General features: G+C 58.0%; 1 protein-coding gene across 4 annotated transcripts in view; it reads right to left on the bottom strand.

Moving 5' to 3' along the window:
- The window catches only part of CAMK2A (calcium/calmodulin dependent protein kinase II alpha), a 54,536-nt gene that overhangs the window by 25,019 nt on the left and 3,504 nt on the right, over positions 1–26,013 (bottom strand). For all 4 annotated transcript variants that reach the window (XM_090020908.1, XM_090020910.1, XM_090020907.1 and 1 more), the window contains exons 2-5: positions 20,241–20,335; positions 8,252–8,311; positions 2,336–2,390; positions 986–1,051 (exon numbers count right to left, since the gene is read on the bottom strand). In XM_090020908.1, coding sequence (XP_089877034.1) covers positions 986–1,051; positions 2,336–2,390; positions 8,252–8,311; positions 20,241–20,335 — 276 coding nt within the window. The remainder of the gene's footprint in view (positions 1–985; positions 1,052–2,335; positions 2,391–8,251; positions 8,312–20,240; positions 20,336–26,013) is intronic.

Below are 26,013 nucleotides of genomic sequence, written 5' to 3'. Positions count from 1 at the left end.
TCACTGACCCTGGGCATGCAGAGAGCCCCACTGGAAGCCCATTTCACAGAAGGAAATAAAGCAAGATACTTTCTTGCACAGAGCAGCAGGGTTGCGTGCCTGAGGGTCAGTGTAAGGCTGTGCTGGCTTTCACCTCCATCATATTCCCTATGCCCTGAGCTGCGCCATCAATACTGAAGCAAAGCCAGGAGTGTTGCTCCCACAGGAGAAGACGCTGGACTGGGCTCCGTCCAGCTCTCCCCCACAGCCTTGTGTGACCGGGGAAAGTCACTTCTTCTCTCTGTGTCTTTGTACGTTAAGGCGAATGCCTCCCTCCTTCACAGAGCCGTGATGACACCTCATTCATTTGGACTTTCAAGGTACACAGCTACTCCTGAGGTCAATGCCTCAGAAACGCCTTTAAATATAACTACCAGAATGGGTAAAGATTGCAAATCATACGGCACCTGCTGTATCTTCCTGGGATTCCCCAGCTTGCTGCTGTCCCATGCTTTCCCGACCGGGAGACCAGTGTGCTACTGGGGTCCCCTGTCTCACATACTAGTGAGGGTAGGCCGTGTGTTGCAACCAGGCGGGCAGGGGGGTTGCATGCTGATTTTGCGTTGTCAGTCTGGGAAAGGAGGTACCATTCACGGTGACTTAATAGAGCTTGGCTTTGGCAGGGGAATAGACACCGTGACAGCGCACTGCATCCTTTGCAGGGGATGTGCGTCAGTGAGAATGAGCCTTTTTGCAGCATCGCAGCTGGTATTTGAGAGCACCCCAGGAAGCAACAGTTATTTGCACAGCAGAGCCCTATTATCGAATGACTGCTCAACACAAAGACACTGATGCTCAGATACCGTAAATCCGCGAGTGCCTGAGTCTGCGGGCGGGGGCTGACGCCAGGCTGCTAGGGAAATGAGGCGCCCCAGCGCGTCCGGGGCCAGGCTGAACACAACTGCCCGGCCTGGCAGGGTCACGCCCGGTGGGCTTCCTTGCTCACCTGGCATCCGCTTCACTGTAGTACTCTCTGGCCACGATGTCCTCAAACAGCTCCCCGCCTGTGACGCTGCGGATGAAGCAGGCGAGGTGTCACACACAGCTTGGGAAATATCGGGGAGGCATTTGAACACCCGCCGAGGTTTCGGCCCCCCGAAAGGAACTGAAGACCAGCTAGGAGAAGAGTAACACGTGGAGCCGGGGTGACGCAGGGGTGTGTGTGAGGGCTGCTGGATAGACGGGGGCTGTAGGGCGAGGGGCTTTAGATGCTTGGCCCTGATTTTTCCCAGACAATTAGAAAACTGAGCTTCTATTCCCATGCACTCCGCAATGGGGTGGGACCTAAATATGAGCCAGCAGTGTGCCCTTGCTGCCAGGAAGGCTAATGGCATCCTGGGCTGCATCAGTAGGAGCATTGCTGGCAGATCGAGGGCAGTGATTCCTCCCCTCTATTCAGCACATCGGGAGTCCTGTGTGCAGTTGTGGCCCCCCACTGCAGAAAGGATGTGGAGACATTGGAGATGAGCCGGTGGAGGGCAATGAAAATGGGGCTGGGGGACAGGACTGGTGAGGAGAGGCTGAGGGAACTGGGGTGGTTGAGTCTGGAGAAGAGAAGACCAAGGGGGGATTTGATAGCAGCCGTCACCTCCCTGCAGGGGGGCTGCAAAGAGGATGGAGCTGGACTGTTCCCAGTGGGGGCAGATGGCAGGACAAGGAGCAATGGGATAGTTGCAGCAGGGGAAGTTGAGGTGGGATATTAGGAAAAAACTTTCTCCCTAGGAGGATAGTAAGGCAGTGGCCAAGTCACCTAGAGAGGTGGGGGACGCTCCATCCTTGGAGGTGTTTAAGACCCAGGCAGACAAAGACTTGGCTGGGATGATGTAGTTGGGGATGGCCCTGCCTTGAGCAGGGGCTTGGACTAGATGTGGCCTCCTGAGGTCCCTCCAACCCTCAGTTTATATGATTTTGTGACTGCTTGGGTTTCGGGGCTGCACTGTCTCAAAGGAGGCAGGGACAGAAGCAGCCGCATCCGACAGGATCCAGCTGAGGACAGCGGCCACTGCAGCAGTATCAGGACCTCCGGGGAGCGTGCATTAAACATGCTAATTGTTGCTCTCCAATGCCTGGAGGGATGAGCCCTGCAGAACGCAAGACCTGCGAGTGGGAGGGAAATGGCATCTTGACACTGGTCCCATTAATCCGACCCTTGTTCCCAGGGATGCAGCGGAGCAGGTTGGCGCGAGACCCTGGAGAAATAGGATGCCAAGGCAGGAGTGAAGGGCTAGGTGAGGGGCAATGTGCTCATGGAGAAAGGCCTCTGGCATGGGGATCAGGAAACACCGCTATTACTTACAGATCAAATATCAGGTAGTGGTGCGCCTCCTCGGATATGCTGTCATGGAGTCTCACTGCAGCGGGGACAAAAGGGGTAGGGTTACTAACCGCGGCACCGGTGACTGGACACACACTGCTCATCTCCCTCTCTCATCCCCTTTCCCTTTGGGCAAGTGGAAGTGGGGAGAGCGGTTCAGGACCTCTGCACCCCTCTGCACTTGGTCTTTCTCCCCACAGGGTCTTCCCGGGCTGCCCCCCATGTAACAGCCCGAGGTGCTGTAGCCACGCTGCGCCGCGCCACACCGGTGCTCCCAGCCGTGGTGGGCTGCAGGGTCTCTGAGGTCATTTCCAAATGAAGGCCTTGCCTTGTGGGCACACATAGTGCTCATACTTGGATAAAGCTCTGGGCAGCTGCTTGGTTATCTCCAGCCTTGAGGTGTCCCCTTGCACACACACGTGCTTCTCTAATCTCCAGGATTAAGGGGAGCTTGATCAGGAGATGCTGGCTGCAGAGGGAGTTCGGTGGGGCACCAGGTCTGCTGCACACAGCGCTTTTCTTCTGTGACCTTCCTTCTCACTGGGGATCTCCTATGATTGCCCATGGGATCCCTTTCTTATTCCAAGAGACAGCCCCTCCTTTGCCCATTGCCACTGTTGTTTTTGCCAGAAGACCAGGAATGGGAGCAACAGCACCCAAGCCTGTCTGCTCTGAGGTCTCTCTCCCCTCTGCCTCCAGTTCCCAAAGGCGCTGCCCCATGCTTGACCCAAGAAGCTGGGTGTACTAGGAAATAATGCTTTGAAGGGTTTTTACTAAGGGCTCTGTGGAGTGAACTATTATCAATAAACTCCTCATCCTCTAGCCTGCCTTCGGGATATGGGGGCCAACTCAGCTCTCCGTTCCACGTGGCACTCAGACACCGTGGGGACAGGTGTGGTTTAGGAATAAGGCAAGACAGAGAGAGGGAATATATAGCTGCACCCTGCAGATAAAAGAAGAATCTGGCTCTGGCTTGGGTTCAAGGTTCTCCGTGGTACATCTACCTATGTCTTTTCCAAATCTCTTGGGGCACTTGTACACGCTACGTGTGCAGATTATATATACGTTTCAACCCTTTCTTTCTGTTTGTCACCCAGTTGCAATATGACCCCATAGCTCTCAGTCTATTGGCAAATGATATTTAGAAACTGGGGAGGAGAGGATTTGAGATATAAATCTGTGGATCGGATTAGTTTTATTTTTAAATCCCGTTTCTTGCTAAGTGGGGTAGGTTTTTAGCTGCTAAATTTGTTGACCACAGTGAAGGCAGCTCATGGAAACTTACCTCACACTTGATCAGTCTCCTCGTTAGCTCGCTATCCTAGATACCTAATAGAGAATGGGAGATGTGCTGTCCCCGGAGGATATTCGTTTCTGATTTAGGTTGCGGATGCTTTGTGGTGCCAGTACCAGTTTCCAGGTTCAGTGCAATGCTCTCGTTAGTGCCACCGCAGAGAAGAGCTCCTCGGGCTGGTCTGGCAGCATGTGACCACAGCGTGGCTGGCTCTGGAGGGGTGTGCTCAGGTTGGGAGTGAAATGGGGACTTGGACATCATTACTGAATGCAAGTGAAATCCAGGACACCATCGCTCTGGGTAGGGAAGCGCGTGACAGGTGCCGCAGCAACCACTGTGTCCCTGTGCAGATGTGCAAGTCGCTAGCAGGCCATGCTACCCTGCCACTTTGGCACTCGGCAACTTAGCATCCCCAGAGAAAGTTGTCACATCAAATACGGTCCCTGTCACTAGTGCTCATATCACCCCGTGCCCCATCGACACTGGAGATGTTTCAGGATAGAGAATACTCAGGGTTGCTGGAAACAGCTTTCAGCTGCAGTATCAGGCCAGCAGATTTTTGTAAAGGGTCACAGCTCAAACATGCCATTCAGGAGCGCCCCAGTGTTTTGCTTGCAGTTTTTTTCGGGTTTTTTTTTCCCCTACAATCACTCAGGGAGAGGTTCCTGGCTGCTTTGGTCTCTTCCCAAAGACAGGCTCCGACTTGCCTCTATCTCGGGTGCCCAAGAAGATAATAACCCATCAAAGCTGCTGTCTCGCTCGAAGGAGGAATTCTCTGAGGTGGTTATTGTTGCATTTTCATTAATAATTATGAAGAGAAGGGAACAGGTTTGCCATGCCTGAGTGAGCCTTTTCTCTCGGTCCCTTTTGTGGGCTTGATGACTCCAGACAGGGCTTTTATTCCGCTGTATTTGGAATTTTCCCCTCCTCTCACGTTTGCAGAGTCGCCCCCCAGCGCGCAGAGAGCTGCATTCACCTGGTTTCTCCTGCTCGGGCCCAGGAACAACTTCTTCTGTCACTTGGGTTACAAGAGGAACTTTCCTTCCTGTTCCAGGAAGAGATCAAATTCCCACGAGCATCTTTGTGACGTGTCTTGGGGACACAGTCGGTGGCAGGAAGTGTGTCAAGATGTCCATACAAACGTCCTTGGGCCCCTGGCATTTCACGCCAGCTCTCAGTAATGCACAAACTCAAGACCTCCAAGACCAACTCAATGGAGTTTGGACCCTACGCTAGGTCACTGCCACCGGCAAGACTACGATTCCCAAGATTTCAGCCCGAATCATGAAGTGGTATGCCTTCTTCACTGGCTAAATAACCCTCGAGGTCTCTTCCAACCCTATCATTGCACTCAACTTGGGCCCAAAGAAGTGGATTTGGTGGCAAAATGTGGCTGTGAGCTCACAGGGTATGCAACCCCACCAGGATCTGCAGAGCTGTAGGCAGGTCAGTCCGTGAGCTATGCCCTAGCAGACAAACTTGATGCTTGCTAAGGGGGCTCCATCGGATGCTTCTTCATCCCATCGGGACAGAAACAAAGAATTTCCTGCTCGCGCTCTCTCCCAGGAGGCCTTCCAGCAACTGCCTAAGCTCCTGAGAAAAGATTCAGGGGTAGAGCAGGATCGGAAATGTCATTGCAGAAGAAGCCCCAGCATCTAGTGTCAATAGAAGTGGTCACGGGCCTGAATTACGATGTCCCTGAATCGTAGGGACATGCAACTTCTGGACCCCAACTTTGCAGCTGGATCCCTGCTCAGCTAGGGGCCAAAGCTGGAGCTGAACAGCTCCAAAATGTGGGGAAAATGCGGAGCTGTCGCGGCCACTTCAAGTCATAAGGAGAAGTGAAGGCCCAACCTAGTTAAACAGCCCTTCTGCCTTCCTCTCCCCTGCCCAGGGTATGGGCAGATGAATGCCCACAGGCAGGGTAAAATGCTCTGGCGTCTGCCAGGAGCCCTGCCTGCGCCGCAGACCAGCTCCCCGATGGCATCGATTCTCCCTACTCCTTAATTCTAGTTTTAGTTCATTCCAGATCATCAGTGGGTAATTATCCTGTTTGTGCTGCTCTGGGGGAAGCTGCTGCTCCCTAGTTTCCAGGCAGCAGCAAACAGTGGGGGTGTGATGGGAGGGGGGCAGAGCCACCTGGGTATAAATAGCAGCCGGATTGGTCTCATTAGCATCGCGCTTGGTTAACCCCTTCCAGTGCCACCCCACGGTCACGGTGTGCGGCCATGTGGGCAAGTCTCAGGGGGAGAGCATCAAATCGCCGTGCTTGGCTTGGGAAGGAGAGAGCAAGGCGGTGTGGTAGGAGGCGACCTATGTGTGGGGGAGGAAGGGGAGACAGAGGAAGAGAGCAAGGGGTTGGCTACACACTGCGCAGAGGCTCAGCTAGTTACCCCCCACACTTCTGCCTGAGCATGCAACCTGCACACCCTGGCTTGGAAAACCATGCCTCTCCCACGCAGCCCACACGCCCCCTGCAAATTCACGCCCTGGGCAAAGCTGGCGCCCAGGACATGAAACAAGAGGATGAAGCCAGTCTCTTCTGGGTAAAGCCTCCACGGTTCAGGGTGCCAGGGCCAATGCCACACTTCTTGCTCATGCCCCTGGCAGTAACTGCTTTGCCTTGAGGGCTTCTGTGGCCTGTTGCAGACCAGACACCTGCCGCACTCTTGTACAGAGCCTCGACTGTGATTGCTTCTTGTTTCGCTGTTGTTGGGGACTGCAAGCCATTCGGACTGAAAGCAGATAATCCTGTCGCCGTGCAGAGAAATGCATAATGTGCTCCCCCCGACTTGCCCCGGGGAACTGCTGTCTCTCTAGCTGGCTCCGTCTCCCTCCCGTCCAGCCCCACAGAGCCTGGCAGAGCTTTTCATGCTGCATCGCATGGGAGACTCCGGGGTGGTAAAAAATAATCGTTAAGGGCTGAACTGCCAGGGAAATCAGGACTGGCTTTCTAACAGGCACTACCTTCCCCTCCCTCCTTCTTTGCACCCCTGGGTGACAGTATCCCCAAACCATGACTGCTTTTCCTTTGCCTTGGAGCACCATTGCAGTCACTATGGGGATGGTGGGGGTGCAAGGAAGGGGAGATGCTTCTGCTGTCATGGTAACAGCTTGGTCCAGCGCGGTCTGTGACTCCAGCTGATGCAGAGAAGACTTGACACTGCTGTGCAGGCATTTGCCCAAGACAGATTGAAGCTGACAGGCTCTTTATGATCTGAAACATTTATAAAGCCGGAGCTGTGGCTGTGTGCCGGTGCCTGCGAGCAGTGGGGGGAAGAGCGGGCCAAGGTGGGAGTCAGCTGCAGGCGCAGCCGAGACCCCGGAGCTGGCAGAGGCCGGGTTTGCCTACGGCCCTGACTTCCTGCCCCCCTGCCCCAGCTCCCCGCACCGAGGCGGCATTGCAAAACAACGTGGCTTTTAGGGAGGCGCTGGGGAGAGGGGCCACTCGGGCCGAGCTCAGGGCTCTCCAGGCACTTGTACACGGTACGCGCTATTTAGATGCATGTCACAAAACAGGGCCAAAAATCTGCATGTGACTTGATTTCATGGCTTCAACACAGCAGTCCTCCATTAAGAGAGAAACCCAGGGAGCAGCCCAAAATCCCACACGATGACTCCTGTTCCCAACAGACTCGGCATCCAGGCTGCTGCAGGTGCATCGCTGGGGCGGAGCATCTCTGGCTGCTATTAGAGCATGTCTTTTCCTGCAAAAGCCTCCTCCCAGTTCACAACCCATCTGGGGCAACACCCCTGTGCCCTTTGCGATGTTCCCTGCCCGGCTGCGGCCGGCGACGGGAGGGCCAGGACCAGTTCGGGCTCCGAGAGAACAAGGGAGGCGACAGAATGAATCAGCTCTCTGGGCTCGGGTTTGGGTTTTTTCCTCTCCCTTCTCCTCCTGGCCTATTTTCGTCTTCCTCGGAGGCTCGGGAGTTTTCCTGGAACAGCTTTTCCGAAGGAGGCGACCGTCATGTGGACCGTCGGCGGGAAAGCCCCCCCCTTCTTGCGCTCCCCTCCTCCGCAGCCTCAGCTCCCGCGCTGGTCAGAGATGGGGCCTCTCTGCGGAGAGCCCGGGGGAAAGCAGCACCTGGGGAGTGGGAGGTGCGGGGGGCTAAAAATGGAAGTGCTTCCCACTGGATGGGGTCCCTCCCCTTGCTTCGGCTGCTGCTGAGGTGGAGCGCGGCCAAGAGAGACGTGGACGGCCAGGTCCAACATACACGTCGGACCCAGGCCGCAGGCTGCCGGTGCCGTCTGCATTGGTTTCAATGGCTCCTAGGCCTTGAGAAGCCACCAAGTCAACTGCTCATCCCCTGAGCAATTAGGCTTGTGCTGATTAATATTAATTGCTGGCACATTTGTGGGGATTAAGACTCCTGGGACTTTGTCCTCCTCTCCCGAAGGAGGGTTTTGCCTTTCCAACAGCACTGGCTTCGGTGCAGCGGTGTGAGCAGGGGAGTTAGGTTCCCATGCCCCGTGCCGCTTTAAATGTGGATGAGGAGGGGGGCGAAGAGCCAGACAGCCTTGTCCGGCTGGATAAGAAGTGACACACGCACATGCACACGCACACAAACACACACCCACGGAGACAGGCGGTGAGCCCTTACCGATGTTAGGGTGCTTCAGAAGACGGCAGATGCGAGCCTCCCGCTCCAGCTTCTGGTGATCTGAAAGAAGGGAGTGCACAAGTCAGGCAGCCCCGCGCCAGCTCCAGGCAAACCCTGCTCTGCTTTCTCTGTCTTCCCCGGCAGCTGGACCAGCCACAGGCAGCCCCCCCAAAGCTCAGCAGTGCTCGGGAGCTGTTTCATTCAAGAGCTGAGGATCTGGGCTCTTGGGACATGGCCGAAACCCTCCAGCCTAGCACTGACAGGCAGAAGGGAACATTTCAGCCCAAACATTTACAGCCGGGCAAAATGACAAGCCATGGAAAGCGTGGTCCACCCACCAAGCTAAAGGCCTCTATTTCAGTTATCACTTGGAATAAGCTTTTCCACTTGTACTTCAGCTAGAGAGGAGGCACAGCCTCCTGGGTTGCTATAATCATAAAACACACAGCTTTCCAACTAAATACAGCCTTCCCGCTGGACGCGGTCCATCCTCTCGCTGGTTTGGAGGGCCCATGCAGCCTGTCGCTCCATGTTTGTGAGCGAGGCGCTTGGGTTCGACATCGTTCTTTATTTTATTTCAGTGTTTTCAAAGACGACAACAAACGTGGGCCTCGACGCGGCGAGGTCTGAACGCTTTTTAAACAGGTTTGTCTTTTGCATGACGGTTCAAGCGACGAAATACAAAATTCGATCAGAATAATAATAGTAATAAAAAAAATCTGATTTCTTTTGTTGCTTTCAGGCATCCGTTTTATCACCCTGAGGCCAGGCAACGTCGGGTCTCGAAGGCACTGCCAGCTCAGGGCTTCTCCTTTCTAGCAGCCTCTCTGCCTTAGTTTGACTTTGTCCTTTCCCTTCTCCGCTGCCTTTCCCACTTGCTTTTTCTCCTCCCATCAGACTGCCTGCTCCGTTTTTATTTTCAGCGCTTCTCTCGAAAAAAACCAACACAACCCCGGCGAGGTCAGTGCTGAAACGGGGAAAGCGAGATGCGCGGCATTAAGCAGCTGGCGTTCTCCACTCCCTGGCTGATTGTGTATTTAGAGGTGATTATAAGCCCGAGGACGGCAGTCTCACACTGTACCCGAGGTGCCATAACATCAGGCACTTAGCAGGCTCCGGCAGAACATTTATTGCCGCGCTTATGAGCCCAGCCCAGCTCTGGCTCCCCTATCGCCCTGCCTTATCTTTCAGTCCCCACTGCCAACGTGCGCACGCCGATGCAGACTGCAACTCATTTTCCCCTTGTGTCCTTTTGCCCCCAGAAGAGCTCTGTAGAAACAGCCTTGGAGAGCATGAGATGGGGAGTACAGCCCACTCCTTCCCCGGCCCCACGGGTTTGTGCACTTGCAAACAGGCTCCTGCATATAACTTCTCATCCCCAATTTTCCTCCCCCTTCCAAGACCGCGAGGGGCAGGGACCAGAACGGTCACTGGACACAAGCACGCCTGCCTTGCGGAGGTCCATGAAATCCAGCGCAGGGACCAGACCCGGTATTTACAACAGGTTGAACCAAACCCCCAGCTGGAAAACACCGCAAAGCTCTGGGATCCTGTATATGAGGATATGAGTATATTGTGACCTGTGTATGAGCTATCATCCTGCCCCGTCCACCGGGCGAGCTTCGCCAGGCGGAAGGAAGTGCAGCAATTTGGCTTCATGGGAGCCAGCTTGATAACGGAGCTGGAAAGCATTTTGTTCTGGGGCACAGTGCAGCGATTTTGGAAAATCATGTTGTGTTGTTGTTCCACCGCATTAAAGTGCCTTCTCAGTCCCTGGAACAGCCTTCCTGGGAAGAGCCACATTCCCACGGCAACGATTTGCCGATGTATTTTCATGATATCAGGAATGAAGCCGCCAGAAAAAACAGGGTATTGCTCGAGCTGTGCACGTCCCAGCTCCGGCTATTGCTACAGCTCAGCTTGGCTCACAGCCTGGAGCAGCCGGTCTCGCCCTTTCTTTAGGCTCGACGCCCGCCTCGTTCGACTTAGGGCCCCCCATGGAAAATGCCAGCTCTTAGCCTTTACTCATTTTTTGACTACAGAAAAATACGAGAGCAATACTGCTGCAAAGAACTGGGGCCACGGCAGGGCAGAGCCGGTTTGATGCTGCGGGTTCCTATGCGAAATCTCCGGGTTTATCTTGTGAACTGCGTTGGTACGTCTCATTACCGGTGCTACCAGTGTGTGGGCATAGCAAGCTCCTTCAGCACCCCAGGCAGAGGTGAGGGTGATTATACTGCCTGGCGGAGAGCGGGGGGATGCGGGGAAGCAGGGGGGGAGTGGAGTCTTACCTGCCCGGCTCTATTCACTCCAGCGGCAAGGCTGTAGCAGCAAGGACCTGAGCAGGCGCTACTGGGGAGACACCCGGGGTCTGCTCCCCCCTCTTCTCCCCAGGTGCAGGGCCTTCGTGGTGGTGGTGGAGGGGGCGGGGAGGTCATTCCACCCCTCTCCCCCTAGATCCACTGGCAGGCGAGGGGCTTTACCTGCCCAGCTCCTATGGCCAGTTTTGCCTAGGCTGGTTTTAAAACCCCACATTGATGCAGGCACTGCAGTGCAGACCGGCTCTTGCAGTCACTGCTGTGCTCCGGCATTCAGCTGCCTCGACCTTGGCTGAGTTCATCCGCGACAGCCCGCTCCCCGATGCCTCCGCTGCTCCCTGAGGATGTGGTACCCAGGCAGCAGCAAGCAGTGTGGTTACTCAGGGCACGCTCTCATGTGCGGAGGGGGTGGCGTGCCAGCCGGTAGAGGGTCGGACAGAATGACAGCAGCCCCGGACGGAGATGCCCGGCGTGGGGCTGTATTGCACACGTGGCTCAGAGCCCCGTGGCACCTCCCAGTGGTCCTTTGTGGCAGCAGAGCCACGGAGCTGCCCTGAGAAGGCCGTTTCCCCCACCAAGGACAACAGATGTGACTGGGTCATCTGTTGCTCCATCTGACCAACGGCATTATCCAGGCCACAGAATTTCATCCAGCTGCAGCTTGAGGACCCTTGTCCTCGTCCTCTTCCATTCATGCTGGCATCTCCCTTGGCAGGCCCCATTCCTGGGGACCACCCGGGACACGTCCCAGGGAAGGGCGCAGCAGAGCTCCGGGGAGTGGGACAGGGGGACACCCACGCAGAAGCAGCCATGCCCACCCAGGGGAAGGGATCAGGAGGCCTGAACTTGCGCAGCCCTGGGGTCTCCCCGTCACCTGCCTTTCTCCTTGCTTGTTTCCTGAGGAAGAGGAGAGCGAATCGAAGCTGAACCACTCGGATTCAGACAGCACAAGGCCTCCTTGGGGCATCTGAGCATAGAGCAGCTTCCTCCCCACCAGCTACGTGGCTCGAGCCCCTGGTACTGCACATGCCCTGCAAGGCAGAGGCTGCCCAAAGGCTGGTCTCAGGTTTGGACATCAGGGTGCTGACCAGGAATTACAGCCAGACCAGGGGCTTGGTCGATGGATCGCTGGCTGGAGAGGGAGGAGGCCGGACCTGCCCAAGAGGTCTCTGAGATGGGCACGCTTTCTCCTCCACCTCTCGGATGCAGCTCAGTGCTTTGTGTTCCCGCACCCAGGCTGGGCCCTGGCAGAGAGGAGAGCAAGTGGGAGCCATTTCCTGGACTCCCCCCTCCCCATCCTCCAGCATCTGAAGGGCGTCCATCACTGAGCTGTCGCTCCAAACCCGCCCGCGGCCGCCCCCGCGTCTCCTGCTCCACTAATGCGATTTCGCAGGTTCCTCCTGCCCAGTCCTGCCACGCAGCCGGAGCCGAGGAACAAATGCCTCCCTCCCTCCCTCCCCGCCCAGCCTTGCCTTCTGCTGGGCCCTGCGCTTGCACCGCCACAACCTGTCGCCGCTGGCGGGACGGCACAGCCACCGCCAGCCCTCGGTAGCACAGTGGGGGACGGGCGGGAGGGAGCCAGTGCTTCATACGGTGCAAAGTGAGGGGTGCTTGTGCAATGGGAAACGGACCCCGGCTTATCAGAGGGGATGGAGGCAGGTCATCACGGGAGAGCACGGGTATGGAGGACCCATCACTTCCCCAGGACCAAGGCAATGGGGATGGCATCGCCAGGCTGTGACTTCCAGGGGCTATACAGCTGAGCTCTGCTTGACACAGCTCCCTACGGGTTCAAGGCCACAAGGAACCATGCAGGCCTACAGATTGCTGTGAACAGAGCAACACGCAAGTCCTTTCCCCTTGTCTGTGCAATTGCTTCCGGGGGGAATAGGTCCTCCTTCTCCATCAACCTGCCACTGCAAGTGTCTGCAGAGACACGAGCTGTTAGGAGAATGCCCCAACACGCGAGCAATAACCGTTGTCTATGCGCCCTGAATTATTTAGCGCCACGACGCAAGGTGCAGGATGGAGCAATGGCTGCACCTGCTGCAATGAGCAGCCCGTAGCCACTACGTGCCATGGGGAGGGGATTTGTTATTTGCCTTCTGAGCGATTGCTGCTCTTTGGGATCTCAAGCTTCCAGGGAAGCAGGAGTCAAAGCTCAGGGTTCAGCCCTATTTGCTGTTTGCGTAACTTCTTGCAGAGACAAGGATTCACTGTGGTGCTTTGGGGTGTTGAGAAGAACCCCTGGTTTCAACCCACGGCCATCAGCATTAAGGTAGAGTCCCTATTTGAGCTAAAGGAGAGGCTTTCAGCAGCTGGGGTCCATAGTTAACGTATCCTGCAGAGCCAACCAGCCACTAAAGTGGGAACAAAGGACTTCTGCTCTCGTGGGACAGCTGGTCCATGGTCCATGCAGTGGACAGGATACCTGCGTGGTGCTGTTGGGAAGTGGGATGCGGGTCCCCCTGCCCCAGATGATCTGGCGCTCAGCCCATGCGCTGGAGTCATGATGTGAATTCCCAAGCAGACCACCGTACCGGGGTTAGCGTTTCCATATCAGGACGATTCAAATTCTTGGTCACTGATTTTGGGGAGATCAGGGCAGACTTGGCATTGATATCAATATATTGCTCACATCCCAGTGGGAAAAATGAGAAGGGGATATTGTTCCCAAATTCCTGCCAGCTGCAGCGTCCAGTGCCCCAGTCCTGTGGCCCCTGGCATTCGCGGGGCAGGCAGGATGTAGCAGGTTGTTGGGTTTTTAGCAAGAGTTTTGGCCTGTCCACTCGCTGGAAGACTGAGATCTGTTTACACACGTGCTAATCGTCTGCTCCCCTGCCGAAGAAGCAGGGGTAGCCCCAGGGTGGCTCAGCTTGCATCAGTCTGGATGCAGATCTGTTGTGGACTGGGAACCGCCGGAGATGAGCTGTGCCTTGCTTCTTCCTGAGAACAACCTTTCTGCAGGGACAAGGCTTTGGCAGTCAGGACCCTTGCTCCAGACAGGACCTAGGGCTCGGCTTTTCAGAAGCACTTATGTGGAAAGGGTACAAGTCCCGTTAACTGCAACGTGAGCCCCTAAATCCCTTGGGCAGGTAAGAAATCCTAGCTGAAGATAGAGATGTGTGCAAAGGTGGGAGAGAAAGGGAGCCGTATTCTTGGTATGAGCTTTGGGCTAAGTTTGATCATCCACCCGTGAATAAGCAACAGGTCTCTGTCTCTTCCTGAGGCCTTTGTCGTCCCTGACACGGATGCGCTTTGCACCCCTGGGTGCGTCAGGATGAGAACAGCAGGAGCTTCCAGCTGCACTGTAGATGGGTTTGTCTGGGATGGTTTGGACAGGGCTGATCCTGCCTCAGGCAGGGGGTTGGACTAGAGGTGATGTCTCCAAGTCCCTTCCAGTCCGACTTCTCTATGACTTGATGATAAAGAGGCAAGAAAAGCAAGTCATTTGCCTTTCTCGTGCCTCAGCTCTTACCGCTCCACGGGCTTATCTGCTTCCCCGGGATGCTTATTCCAAGATGCCTGCAGATGCTTGAAATGCTTGCAAGATGCTTGCTTGAGATGCTTGCACGGGAGGGCTAAACAGGCTACCTGTAGCACGCGCAGGCCAACAACCTGCTACATCCTGCCTGCCCCGGCGCCTCTCCAGCTACATGTGCCGAACGCAGGTGCCCCTTTTCCTGCACACACATACAGGCACCCACGCCTGTGCAGCAGCCGTGCTGCTCCGTCTTTGCTTCCTCCCACACAGGCCTGGCACATAACCCCCCTGGAGCATGGCAGAGAGTGGGCTGACTTCCTATCCTATTGTGTGCAGGTTCTCAGCCCCTCCCCAGTGCTGCGGTACGTGCCACCTCCCAGCGCTGCGTTAAACAACGTGACGAGCTTGGCCTTGGTTAGGAAGTCTGGTTCCAGAGCACCCCGAGCGCCTTGGAGCGGGGCCTGGACGAGCTCAGAAGCGGAGAGAGGTTAAGCCTCGTTAAGCACAGCGTGGGGCTGTTCGGCAGGATCTGTGGGGCTGAGGGAGGGCAGGAAGGCTGGGAGACATGGCAGGAGCAGGGAAGATGCCTAGCCGGCGATTTCCATTACCTAGAGTCATCCAGCTGGGCTTCGGCTGCTGGTTTTGCGGGTCGCTCCTACCCAGGGGGCTCTGAGCAGCCTCCCGGGGTGCAGACCGAGGCCAGGCTGCATCGCCGGAGGAGCCTCCCCTGCTGCCCTCAAGAAGCCGTGCAAACGGTGGTCCCGCAGCTCCCACCCTGGGGATGCTGGGGAGACCGCTGCCTTCAGGGCTTTGATTATCTGCCTCCTGGGCGGGACGCCGGGCAGGGCTTTGCAGGAGAGCTTTGCCAACTCTCCTCACCCGCTCAGGTGCCTTCCCTCCCCGTCCCTGGGTTGCCACTGTCACAGGATGCCGTCTCATGGCCCCTTGCTCAGCCAGGACCCTCTGGCTCTCCCATGGTTAGAAACCAAGCTCCTTGGTAGCAGGCCGAGATCTCTGTCCCAGTGCTGGCAAAACAGCAGCCTTCCCAGGACTCGGTTGCATCCACTGCTGCCAGAACCTGGGGATCTGATCCAGAGCAGGAGGCTTCCCTAGGGAGGGGAGATGGAGGATGCTGGGCTCGTGCGGGAGCAACAGATGAATGCAAGCCTGGGAAGAGGATGAAGAGGGAGCACGGGAAGAAACCAAACAGAAATAGCATTGCTCAATCTGGTCTTTCTGGAAGCTCAGAAATCTGCCACGTGTCGCCTCGTTGGGCTCGTCGGCGGTCAAGTTGGATGTGCACGGAGAAGCTAAGTGCCAAGCTGGTGACCGTGGCCCCGCCATGCGGCATGCACCAGCCACTTCTGCCCGAGCACAGCTTATTCCCCCAGGAATCGCTGGGAAGCGGGTAAGATGACCGGCTCATCGGGACTGGCTTTAGGGCTCAAATGGAAAAGGCACTGGGCGAGTTGAGCCTCATCTCTGCCACTTCTGTGCCACCCGCCCCATGAACAGTGCAACGTGGCTGGTGGGTCAAGGAAAGACCCAGCACAAGGGAGGAGGTGTGCGAGGGGCACTGGCAGAACGGGGGCTGTGCCCGTAGACAACGCTGTGCTGCGGAGACGGGGCGAGCCAGGCAGCTCCAGTGAAAAGTGGGGGCGCCTGGAGGAGCCGGGGGGTTCAAGACCACATGATGAGGAGGGGCTGGGGAAGAGGAGCCGTGCGTGTGCGGCCACGGGTCAGACTGAGGCGCACAGGCAGAGCTGTGTGGGAAGCTTGCAAAAGGCTGTTCTATTTTAGGGTTTGAAAGGAGTTTGTTGTTTGTTTTTTTACTTTGGGAGCGACGAATAATTGCGTCTGAGAAGCAAACACAGCGCTTTGCCCATTTCCAGGCACCTCGCCGCGCACGGCACCCCGCAATGACCGGGGCGGCCGCAACGGCGACTTCTCGGAGGAGGAACCAGCGGCAGCAGGGTGAGGCGTCGGGCTCCTTCCCTTCCCGGGATCGCCCTCGGGCCAAGCCGTGCACAGACCAGCCAGGCAGTGAAATGAAGAGCCAGCCTCCTTTTCTGCGCGAGCCGATGCAGAAGCACGAAGAGACGGGACTAGCCTTCAGTGCCCAGGCTGCGGATGAATGTGGCTGACAGCTTTGCCAGGCCCCGCTGCCAGTCACCCAGGAAGAATCCACCTGGGTTCAGATTTGATATAGCAATATATTTAAAAAAAAAAAAAATGGATGGGAGACTCCTCCCTAGCTCGCTCCTGTGGCCGTACAGCTGAGGGCAAGCAAATCTCGGGGGCATCCAACCCCCGTTCCTCCGGGTCTGGGCCTGCACATAGGATGCCCGCCAAAGGATTTGGAAGTATCTGAAGTATCTGGGGTGGAGGATACTTGCTGGTCGTAGGGCCACCTAAGGCTTTTGAGCGATTCAAAAGGTTCGGAACTGATCTCACTAAACTGACCTGGTACATGAAACATTTTTCCAAAATACACTTGATCAGCGCAGGACCTGATCTCCGCACCCCTGGGCTGGGATCCCTGCACAGCACCGGGGCCGCGGTGCCCACCCCGGGGTGTCTGGGCAGAAGGCAGAGACCCGGCTCAGCGCTGCTCCCAGTAACTCAGGTTGTAGCATCCATGGCAGTGAGGCACAGCTGAGTGCATAACAGCTGCTGTGTTTGCCTACACACTGACTGCACTTACTCATGGCTTTATAAAGTGCTTTGGCACTTTGAGTAAGAACCGCATTACATAAAGCCCAATTCCATTTTATTTACAGCGGGTGGAGCGTTACCCAGTTATAAAACACAATGCATGGCTCCCGCTTGTGCACAGCTCTCGGCAATCAATCTTCCTTGGCTGTAGGGCTTTTGACACCCTGCTCCGCCGCTATCAACTCTCCCTTTGCAAGGCGCAGCCTGGGACACAGACAACTGCACGTCCACCTGGGCTCCCAGAGGAGACGCTCGCACAAGGACCACGGCTGGCGTAACTCCCCGGAGCCGCAGGTAACGGATCAAGCGTCCAGCTTTCGAGAACGCTGAGATGGAAAGCACGGGCCTACCCCGGCGGGAATGGCAATGAAAACACAGCCAACTTGCATGCACAGATGCTGCATGATTTATACGGTGCCAAAGGGGACGCGTGCTGATCTCCGCGTATACATTAAAGCAAGTCCCTGCCCCGAGGACCATAGCATTTAATTTATGCAGGTAACGTGAGTAAAGGAAACCCGAGAGAGGGGATGAGAATATGGAGGAAGGGGATGAGAGATCTGGAGGACTTCCTCATCCAGTGCCCAGGGGCTGCAGCGTTGTGAGTGATGGTGTCGGGTTAACCTGGCAGGGGCTTATTTTGCATGGACTCTGCTGTATTTGAGGCGGGGATGAGCACGCAGGAGCAGAGGTTACGGGCTGGAGGTCAGGGAGAGGAAAGCAGGTAGGGGAAGGGTGTGCAGGGTGGGCTCGTGGATGGGTGGAGGTAGGTGTGGAGGAAGGCTGGAGGGAACGGCATGAGGCTGGGAGCGTGGAGGAGCGAGCAAAGGGGCGGAGTAGGGAATGGGAGGAGAGCGGTGGAGGCGCAGGCAGGGGAAGGGCGGGATGCGGGAGGCGGTAGCCAGCCCCCAGGTGCGTTGGGGAGACGGCTCTGCGGCGGGCCAGCGAGACCTGGAGGCGAGCCGGGGCCACCAGCTGAAGCTTGCACCAGGGTGGTGGGGGCGACAGACCCGAGGCTCGACCCGTTCTCCCCCCCCTCGCCGGCCTCGGGACACTTCTGGTTTAGGAGCTGCTCCCACTCAGCGTGGGCCACCGAAAAGGGCTTGGGCTGCCCTTGAGGAAATCCAGGCTCCTGTGTCAGGCAGCCTGCAACTGGATTTAGTCATCCAGGAGCGGGGCTGTCGGTGTCCGGCCTCCTCTCGAAGGAGCCTCCCCCCGGCTTGCGGCTGCCGAGTCCGACCTCTCCTCCACCATGGGGATGCTGCACCCTCCAAAGCAGGCAAAGCCCCCAGCCGCAGACGAGGGAGCCCTTAATGAAGGGCTGAGTCTGAGTCCAAATTACCACAGCACATCTGCCGTGGGACAAACCGTGGTATAAACCGGCAATGTCGGGCCTGAGAGCCGGGATGCGGCTGCTGGGAAAGAGCCGGCTCTCTAGCTTGGCTCTGGGTATCTCGGGGCAAGGGCGAGCGAAATATGAGGCTGACGCGGGTCAGGTAGCAGCTGGGGACAGGCCCGGTGGGGCAACGTTGAACCTGGGGCGACGCTTGCTCGCGGCCGGCCTGCGCGCCATGGACGAGGAGCTCGGTGCGGGCTGCCACGGACTCATTGGTTGCTCTGGCTGGGGAGAAAAATGGATCCTACATCCTGCTTGACAGTTTTGGGTCTCGGAGACCCCGGTCAACCCCAGCGCAGGCGAGAACAGCTCTGATCAATTATGCAGCCGCCCTTCACGCCACGTGCATTGCCGTGTGCGCGGCCACGGGAGCCCAGGCACGGGGGCCACGTGGGACCAGCAGCTGCGACCGAGCGCGCTGAACTGTCATTCCCACCGCTGCTCTCCTCGTGCCAGGCGCCGCGGCTGCTGACTGGGCCCCTCTGAGGACAGCGCTGGGGAAGAGGACGCAGGGCCCACGTGGCAGAGCAAAGCGGGCGGCGTTTCTGCAGCTGGAAGGGGGGGTTCCTGGGGGCAGCAGGGCGGGAGAGGAGGGGGCATTTCTGCAATGAAGAGTTTAGTCTCTCCTGCTATTCCCTCTTTCGTTTGTCACAGGTTGGCCTGTGCTTCCTTTCCCCAGGAGAGCGTTTCGCTTGCAAACGCGCTCGGGGCAGCTGCGGGCGCTGCGGGCGACGGAGCAAAGTGTGGGCAGGGCCCCGGGGAAAAGCAGGAGCAGCTCTGCTTGCAGGCTCCAGTCAGCACCTCCTTCCCCCTCCAGCTTCCCTGCAGCAACCCCAGCCCCCACAGCCGTGGACAGGGGCTAGCAGAGACGGCACTGAGAAGGGAGGTTGGAAGCAAGGGCTGCTTGTTTCTCTTCTGTTTGCCCCCGCGCCGTTCTTCCCCTGCTGCTAGGGCTTCACGCTCATGGCTACCCCGCAGCTAACATCCCCGCTACTCTCCTGTCCCGGCCCCTGCGACGTTTCCCCTTGCACTGGACATTCCTCCAGCCTTGAGAGCCTGCATGCGTGCATCAGACAGCACCTGAGAGCAACAGGCATAGGAAAGCCCCGCAAGATGCAGAGAGGGGTTTGGACAGCGAGAAAAACCCCTGGAAGTGCTGTGAGCAAGGCTCAGAGCTGGGGGGAAACAGGAGTCGGAGACCTAGGAGTCAGAAACAGGTAACGCAAGGGAGATCGGGGGGAGGGGAAAACCCCAGCCTGGGATAAAAGCCCCACTGAACTGAACTCGAGGGGCCTGGACACAGCGCTTGTTTGCGCTGTTGCAGCCTGACGTGTAAAAAGGCAGGAGGCACAAGACATAACCCCCCAGCCTGGTGTGCACACAACATAAGCTACTAGATTTCAGTGCAGAATTGCCCCGATGGAAACGAGCAGCAAACATTCATCGATGCAGGTGACACTGGGGTAGCGGCCCCATGCCCACAATGGTCCCGGGCCACCCATTTGTTCAGTGCAAACAAGCTAATGCCTGGTGGTGAGTCTGACTGTGGCAGCTAGCCGAGAGCAACCAGCTGTCTGCCCACTTTGGGTCCCGGTATCATTTATGTTGGCAGGACTCCAACATTTGCCTGCACTTCAGGGTCTCCAAAATTGCCACCCCATAGGCCCCAGAGCAGGGTTGGGTCGCTGCAAGTCCTTGGGAGTTGAGGATACGCAGAACCACCCAGCAGAGGCTCTGGGGGCTGTTTCAGGGCACATGTGTCATGCAGATAGAAGTTAGGCTAGAGGAGATGGGATTTTTGGGTGTCCAACATGCCACCCACCCTCCCTGCTCGATGACCCCCGCCTTACCCAAATGCAGCCTGTGTCTCCCCCACCTCCCAATATAAAATCCACCACTCTGCTGTTCATGCCAACCAGCCCGATCCATTATGCATGGAGATCACCTCCCCCACGGCCCTCAGCAGGACTCAGGCAGGTGATATGACAGGTGAAATATTATACTGTATTGCCCTGGAGCAAGCACCAGGGACACGAGAAGCACGGCGGTGGAGCCGAGGCACTCCACTGCACCTACCTCTGGCAGACAGCTTCTTGGTGTTTATGATCTTGGCTGCATACTCCTGTCCCGACAGCACCTTCACACATCTTCGGACAATTGAGAAAGCACCTCTGGGGAAGACAAGAGCCCAGAAAGAAAGCGTGAGGGTTGCAAGGTGCCCGCAGCAAGGAGTTACCAGCCTGGGCCCCGGGTGTGATCTTGGTTCGAACGGGGTGGGGGTTGTCAAGGGTGGTGAGCTGGACCACGACGGTCCAAAAAGCACCAGAGGGCATCGCAGGACCGTTTTGAAAGTGCGCCCGTGGTACGGAGAAGCAAGAAGGGACCGTTCGGTATCAGAGAAGTTCAAAATCCATCCTCCCCTTTTCAGCCCAGCACATTCACTCTCCTCTCCTGAGGGGGCAGGTCTTTGACTGAGCCGCCGTCTGTCTTTCCAAACCTCTCTCACTCCACAAGGCCATATTCACCAACAGCTTTTGCTTATGAAGGGGTAACAGAAATGAACTGTACTGTTCCCACAAAACCCTCCGGCTTGACATCCATGTCCTTTTTTTAACTGGGCGTCGTACTGAGCGATTACAGCAACAACACAGGGAAGGTGGGCGCGCACACCACATCCAACACAGGGATGACCTCTGTCGCAAACACTGCTGCTCCAGGGCCCCATGCCACGGGGGACCGGGGACAAGTCAGGCTATTGCACGAGGGTGGGTGCACGGCTGCGTCTTGGGGTCAGTCAGTGAACGAGTGTTTCTTAGCCACTCGCGTGCATCTCGGGGTCTCGTGCATGGATCCACCTTTGGCATCGTGCTAACATATAAGGGTATGTCTCAGGATCCATGTGCGAGGCTGAGGATGGCCTGGGTGTCTCCGGGTGAGACCCTGTACGATTAAATGCATGTGCATGTGTTCCTTGGGGCTGAGCATGAGGAAAGCAACAGAGAGAAGTAGAGCTGGGGTTTTCTAGGTCTGTTGCATGCACTGGAAAACTGAAAACAGCCTCTCAACCCTGAGCTGTCAGAAGCACCTCGCTGTCGAAGCGAGAGCTAGCATTCCCCGGGACTGCCCAGCCCCGGGTCGCTGCTGGCCGCGGTCCCTTGACGGCAGCCCGGTTACAAGGGCCTGCCTCAGCAGAGACCAGCTGATGTTTTCCGCCCCCCCCCCCCCAAATCTGAGCCTGGGTTTCAGGCTCCGAGGGCAAGGCACCTTTCCCAGCATTGCACACACACATGCACAACCACAAACACACCCTTCAAACACCTGTGCACATGCGTGCACATAGACACCACTCAACCAGACAGGTGTGCACCCATACACGCACGCAATCAAACACTCCCCTAACCCTCCACGTCCACACGTGTCACCTCCACACCGCCACATGCGTGCACATAACCATAGGGACACCCCACGACCCGTACATGTGTGCACACCCCATCCATGCGCCCCTGCGCTCAGACGCGCGCACACGCACACAACAGCCCTGCTGTGTAGGAGCAAAAGCTCTTTGTAGCGTTCTGCCAAACCCATTCAAATCAGTAAAATAATAACTATCAAAAGCAATTCCACCTCCAGCCCCGCCTCCCCGCTCCCCACAAACAAGCTGGAAAGCCATGAAAGAGGAACGGGGCCGCGGGCTCCCTGACAAGGCCTGGGGAATAAAGGATTTTCCCGGTGGGGGCGGGAGGCGGTGGGCAATTTGGGTTTGAATAGGAATCCGCAGCCGAACAGGCGAGCGGCAGGGTGTGAGGGATGGGAGCGTGGGGCATGCTGGATCCCGGCGGAGAGGCAAGCCCACACGCCCCGAGCCCCCGGGGAGAGCGCTGCTTGGGCTGCATGGCAGCTGCAGGCAGGGCTGGGGAGAAGCTGCTTCTCCGGAGGGCTTGCAAGGCTTCAAGAGCTATGGGGGATCTCTCCCTGCCCCTCCGGCTCGTGGGGTCCCTTCTGGCCCCAGAGATGCTGGGCCAGGAGCTTGCATTGCAAAGGGGCAGGGGCAGGGGGTGCATCCTTGGAGTGGGTGGTGCAGGGCAGGGGCAATGCCTTTGGGGTGGCCCCCCAGGCTCTGCGGGTGGGCGTAAAGGAGGGAGGTTTGGGAACAGCTCCGTGAGGCCGTTTCGACTCAGTGCGCATCTACCTCACCTACACCCGTCTAGCTCCATTGCATCTACCTGACTGCACAGGGCTCCTAATTTGAGGCCTGACTTGATTTTTTATCCCTGGGGGCAGGCAATGCCCTCAACTCCCGCAGCCGTGCGCAGGCCCTGGGGCCCAGAGCCCACCGTGGGGTAACCTGTGCCCTGAGACCGACAGGAGCCACCCTGTTCCTACCCTGAACTCAGGGGGAGGCTGGTAAAGGGCCCCTATACCGCAGGTGTCTGTCTCAATAAGGAAATCTTCCATTTATGTCGACCTAAGCAAGAGAAAACCCTGTGTCGAGACCCTAACTCACTGCAGCGGGGGAGTTTCACCACCGCGCTCGTCCCCATTTGGTGTCTCAGCTCTTCCCTAACAGCCCCCAAGCAGAGCCGGGGACGGTGTCTGAACCGGCCGCGGGGGGCAACAAGCGGCACCGCCCAGGAAACGTCAGCCTCGGTGCGGCTCGAGAACGTGACACGAGTCCTGCGGGTCTCAGCTCAGGGTCTGCCACGTGGCACGGAGTCGCTCTGCGCGGGCGAAGCTGGGACGAGTTGGAGCTGGGGGGTCATCGAGCCCGGTGCCCGCCCGCGACCTGTATCGGGTCAGACCCCCGTGGCAGGCAGAGGCAGGGCAACCTGCTCTCGCTGCCCTTTACCCGGGTCGCCAGCCAAAGGGCTTCAGCACGACTGCAGATCCCTCCCCGGATGATCGTGCCTGATATATGTCCAAGCCCCTTTGAACCTTGCTGAATGCTTCACGCCGGCAACTGCCTGTAGCGCTGAGCTTGGCTGCCCGACCCTACAATATCTGACACCATGGGTTAGGGTTTTGAGGGATTTTATCTTGTTTCCTGCCTTCTACTTCCATCAGCTGCCCCTTTATCTAGGTGTTACAAAGCAGGGAGGAGAGAATTTCCCAAGCAACCTGCCCAAGGTAGACCTTTGCCTCGCCCCTTCTTATTCGGCTTCTTTCTGCCATACGCTAGCCTGGCTGCGGGTCAGCTCACAGGATCCCTATGCCTCACTCCTCCCTTTGAGACGGGGCGACCAGCGCTGCATAGGATGCTCCAGGTGAGGCCTCCCCACTGCTTTACACAAATGCCTTATAAAATCCTCTGCATCGTTCGCCAGCCTGCGACCTCTGCGCTCGAGCCTGCTTCCTGTTTGGATCGCAGCTATGGCGAGCGGTGCTGGCTCCATCCAGCTGCCTCCAGACGCCGTTCTGGAGTCAGCGCGGTTCGCTTTGACACACGGGATGGGATGGACTGGGAGACCGGGGGGGCCGCGGATCGGTCGGGAGCCCGGGGCCGGAGGTGCCTCGGCAAAGGGATGCAGAAGGAGAGCCAGGGCTGTTGCTCAGCAGGCAGGAGCGGTGCGGAAAGGCAGCATGGAGGTGTGTGGGAGAGCCTTGCATATGGCCGACCCTCATCCCAGCGAACGTGTGTGGGTGAGCGCTTCTCCCGAGCACTTGTACATGCCGCACCGGGAGCGCGAGCTGTGTGGGCTTGGGCGGGGGGAGCAGGAGGGGCTCCATTTGCTTTTTGGCAGGGGGAAGGGAGGCACGATCCTGTGCCCTGCCTGACGGCCACACACCTGACCACCCCACTGAGCACCCCCCCACACCAGGTCTGCCTCCAGGACCTGCTTTAACTGGGGCTTGTGCCTCACCCCTGCCCAAACCGCTCTGGTTGCTGTGCGGGGGTGCAGGCCGAGGGGAGCTTTGGGATGCATCCTCCAAGCGCGATCAGAGGGAGCTCTCTGGGCAACCTCTACATGGTCTTCACCTGCCTCCTGCAGCGTGTGCATGTGTGTCTGTGTGCAAAAGGGGCGGCGGGGGGGCTAGGTGCATGTCGCCCAGCGTTACACAGGCCAGTGCACTAGCGCTGCCACTCGATGAGGCAGAGTCTGAGCCGGAAACCACCAGTTAAACCCGAGAGCTACATCCAGATCGCTGCTTTGCACCTGTTGCTGACACCAGCAATGGTGGGTCTCCTTAGTGTAGCCCAGGCTGCGGGACCTGGGGGTTGCTGTGAGGAGCGCTCTCCGGGTGTGTGGTCAGGGGAATCGGGTGGGGACAGCTGCAATGTGCACACATGGGGGACGCAGGGGGTAACCCCAGCAGCTCGGTGTGCACGCTGCAGGGACCGCGCAGCATCTGCGGCCAAGGCAGCACGCTCTGCTCCCGGCAGCAGCTGTTTGAGCCCATGCAGTGGCTGCGACGCCCCCAGCCCTGGTGAAGCCTGGTGCTCGCCCGCGTCTCCTGAGGGCTGGCGGGAGGGCAGCTGCCAGCTGCATAATGCTCCAGGTTTATCCTGCCCAAGGAGGCCCTTCCCTCCTCTTCAGCTTCCCAGACAGGAGACCCCAGCCGCCTGCTTTGGAGGCGTCTCCACCTGCCTGGCCCCGCACCACCAGGGAGCCCTTCTGAGCGTGCGCGGCCCCCTGCGTAGGAAGAGCCCCCGCCCTAGGCCACCCCCGGGTCCTTCCCCCTCTGCGACCACGGCCCTCCCTGCGTGCCCCTATGCAGAGCTGCTGCGGGGAGGCGCAGCCGGAGCGAGGCCTGCCAGGGCACTGCGGCGTCGATAAAAGCGCTGTCCCCGGTGGGCCTGCTCCCACGGGCCACGGGAAAAGGCCGCGGCGCCGTGCCAGCCCTGTCAGCGGCAGGACCCCGGCGCTTCTGACACGGGGACATTGTGCATCTCCTCGCTTCACACCTTCCCTGCCAGCACCAGGCGGAGAGGCTGCCTCCTCCCCCTCTTCCACACCTCCTCCTCCTCCGAGGCATTTTAAGGCTCGCTCTCCTTTCTAGAAAGAAGAGTGTGGGCTGGGTTTTTTTTGTTCCCTCTTCTTCTTCTTCTTTCTTTTTTTTTTTTTTTTTTTTAAATGAAGTCTTCTCTCCCTGCCGATCCGGGCGCGCAGGGGCTGATTATACAGTGCCGCATGATAATTTCCTCCCGGCCCTCCTCAACCTGCCGTGGGGGCGGTTTCAAAGGGGAGCTCGGAGCCAGAACGAGGCGTTCCTTTGTTCGCCTCCCGCCGGTTGCCTCCGGCTTCGAGGAGTCTCTCCCATCGCCTCCCCAGCCACCGGCCCCTTTCTCCGCCGCTCTGCCCCTCCGCCGCTCGCTGGCCTGCCTGGCACGCGGAGCAGATGGGCTCCGGGAGCCCTGTGGTGACCGCCAGAAGGGAAGACACGAGTCAATGGGCCACGGCCAACTTGGAAACGGGCTCGTCCGAGAAGAGCTGCCTCGCTGCCCTCGCTGCCGGTGGGCAGCTGGGAAGGAAGATGGAGCCCGGGCTGGTTTCCTCCTCGCCCTGGCATGCTTTGAAGGGGTGGCTCCAGAAGCAATGCCCCGAGCACCCTGCCTCCCACCTGCCCAAGCCTCAGAGCCCGTTGCTCCAGCCTTGCCCCGAGCAGGGCCCAGCTGCACCCGCAATGGCAGAGCGAAGGGGCAAGAGTCGGACCAGCCGGGACCCACCATCCTTCCTGTCGGTGGTGACGGCGCTTTCGGGGAAGACCAGAAGCCCCCATAACTCACGGGACCACGTGCGGTGCTATATCGGAGTGGGGAAACCTCCTTCGCCCACAGCCCCATCCCCTACAGCCGGGCCGGGCTGTGCCCACTCCTAGCTGCGATGGGCTGGGCAGTGGGTGGCTGAGCAGA

This window comes from Crocodylus siamensis, chromosome 10 (genome assembly GCF_052110815.1).
Source record: "Crocodylus siamensis isolate JL-2025a chromosome 10, ASM5211081v1, whole genome shotgun sequence".
NCBI lineage: Eukaryota > Metazoa > Chordata > Crocodylia > Crocodylidae > Crocodylus > Crocodylus siamensis.
This window is presented reverse-complemented; position numbering and strand designations above follow the sequence as displayed.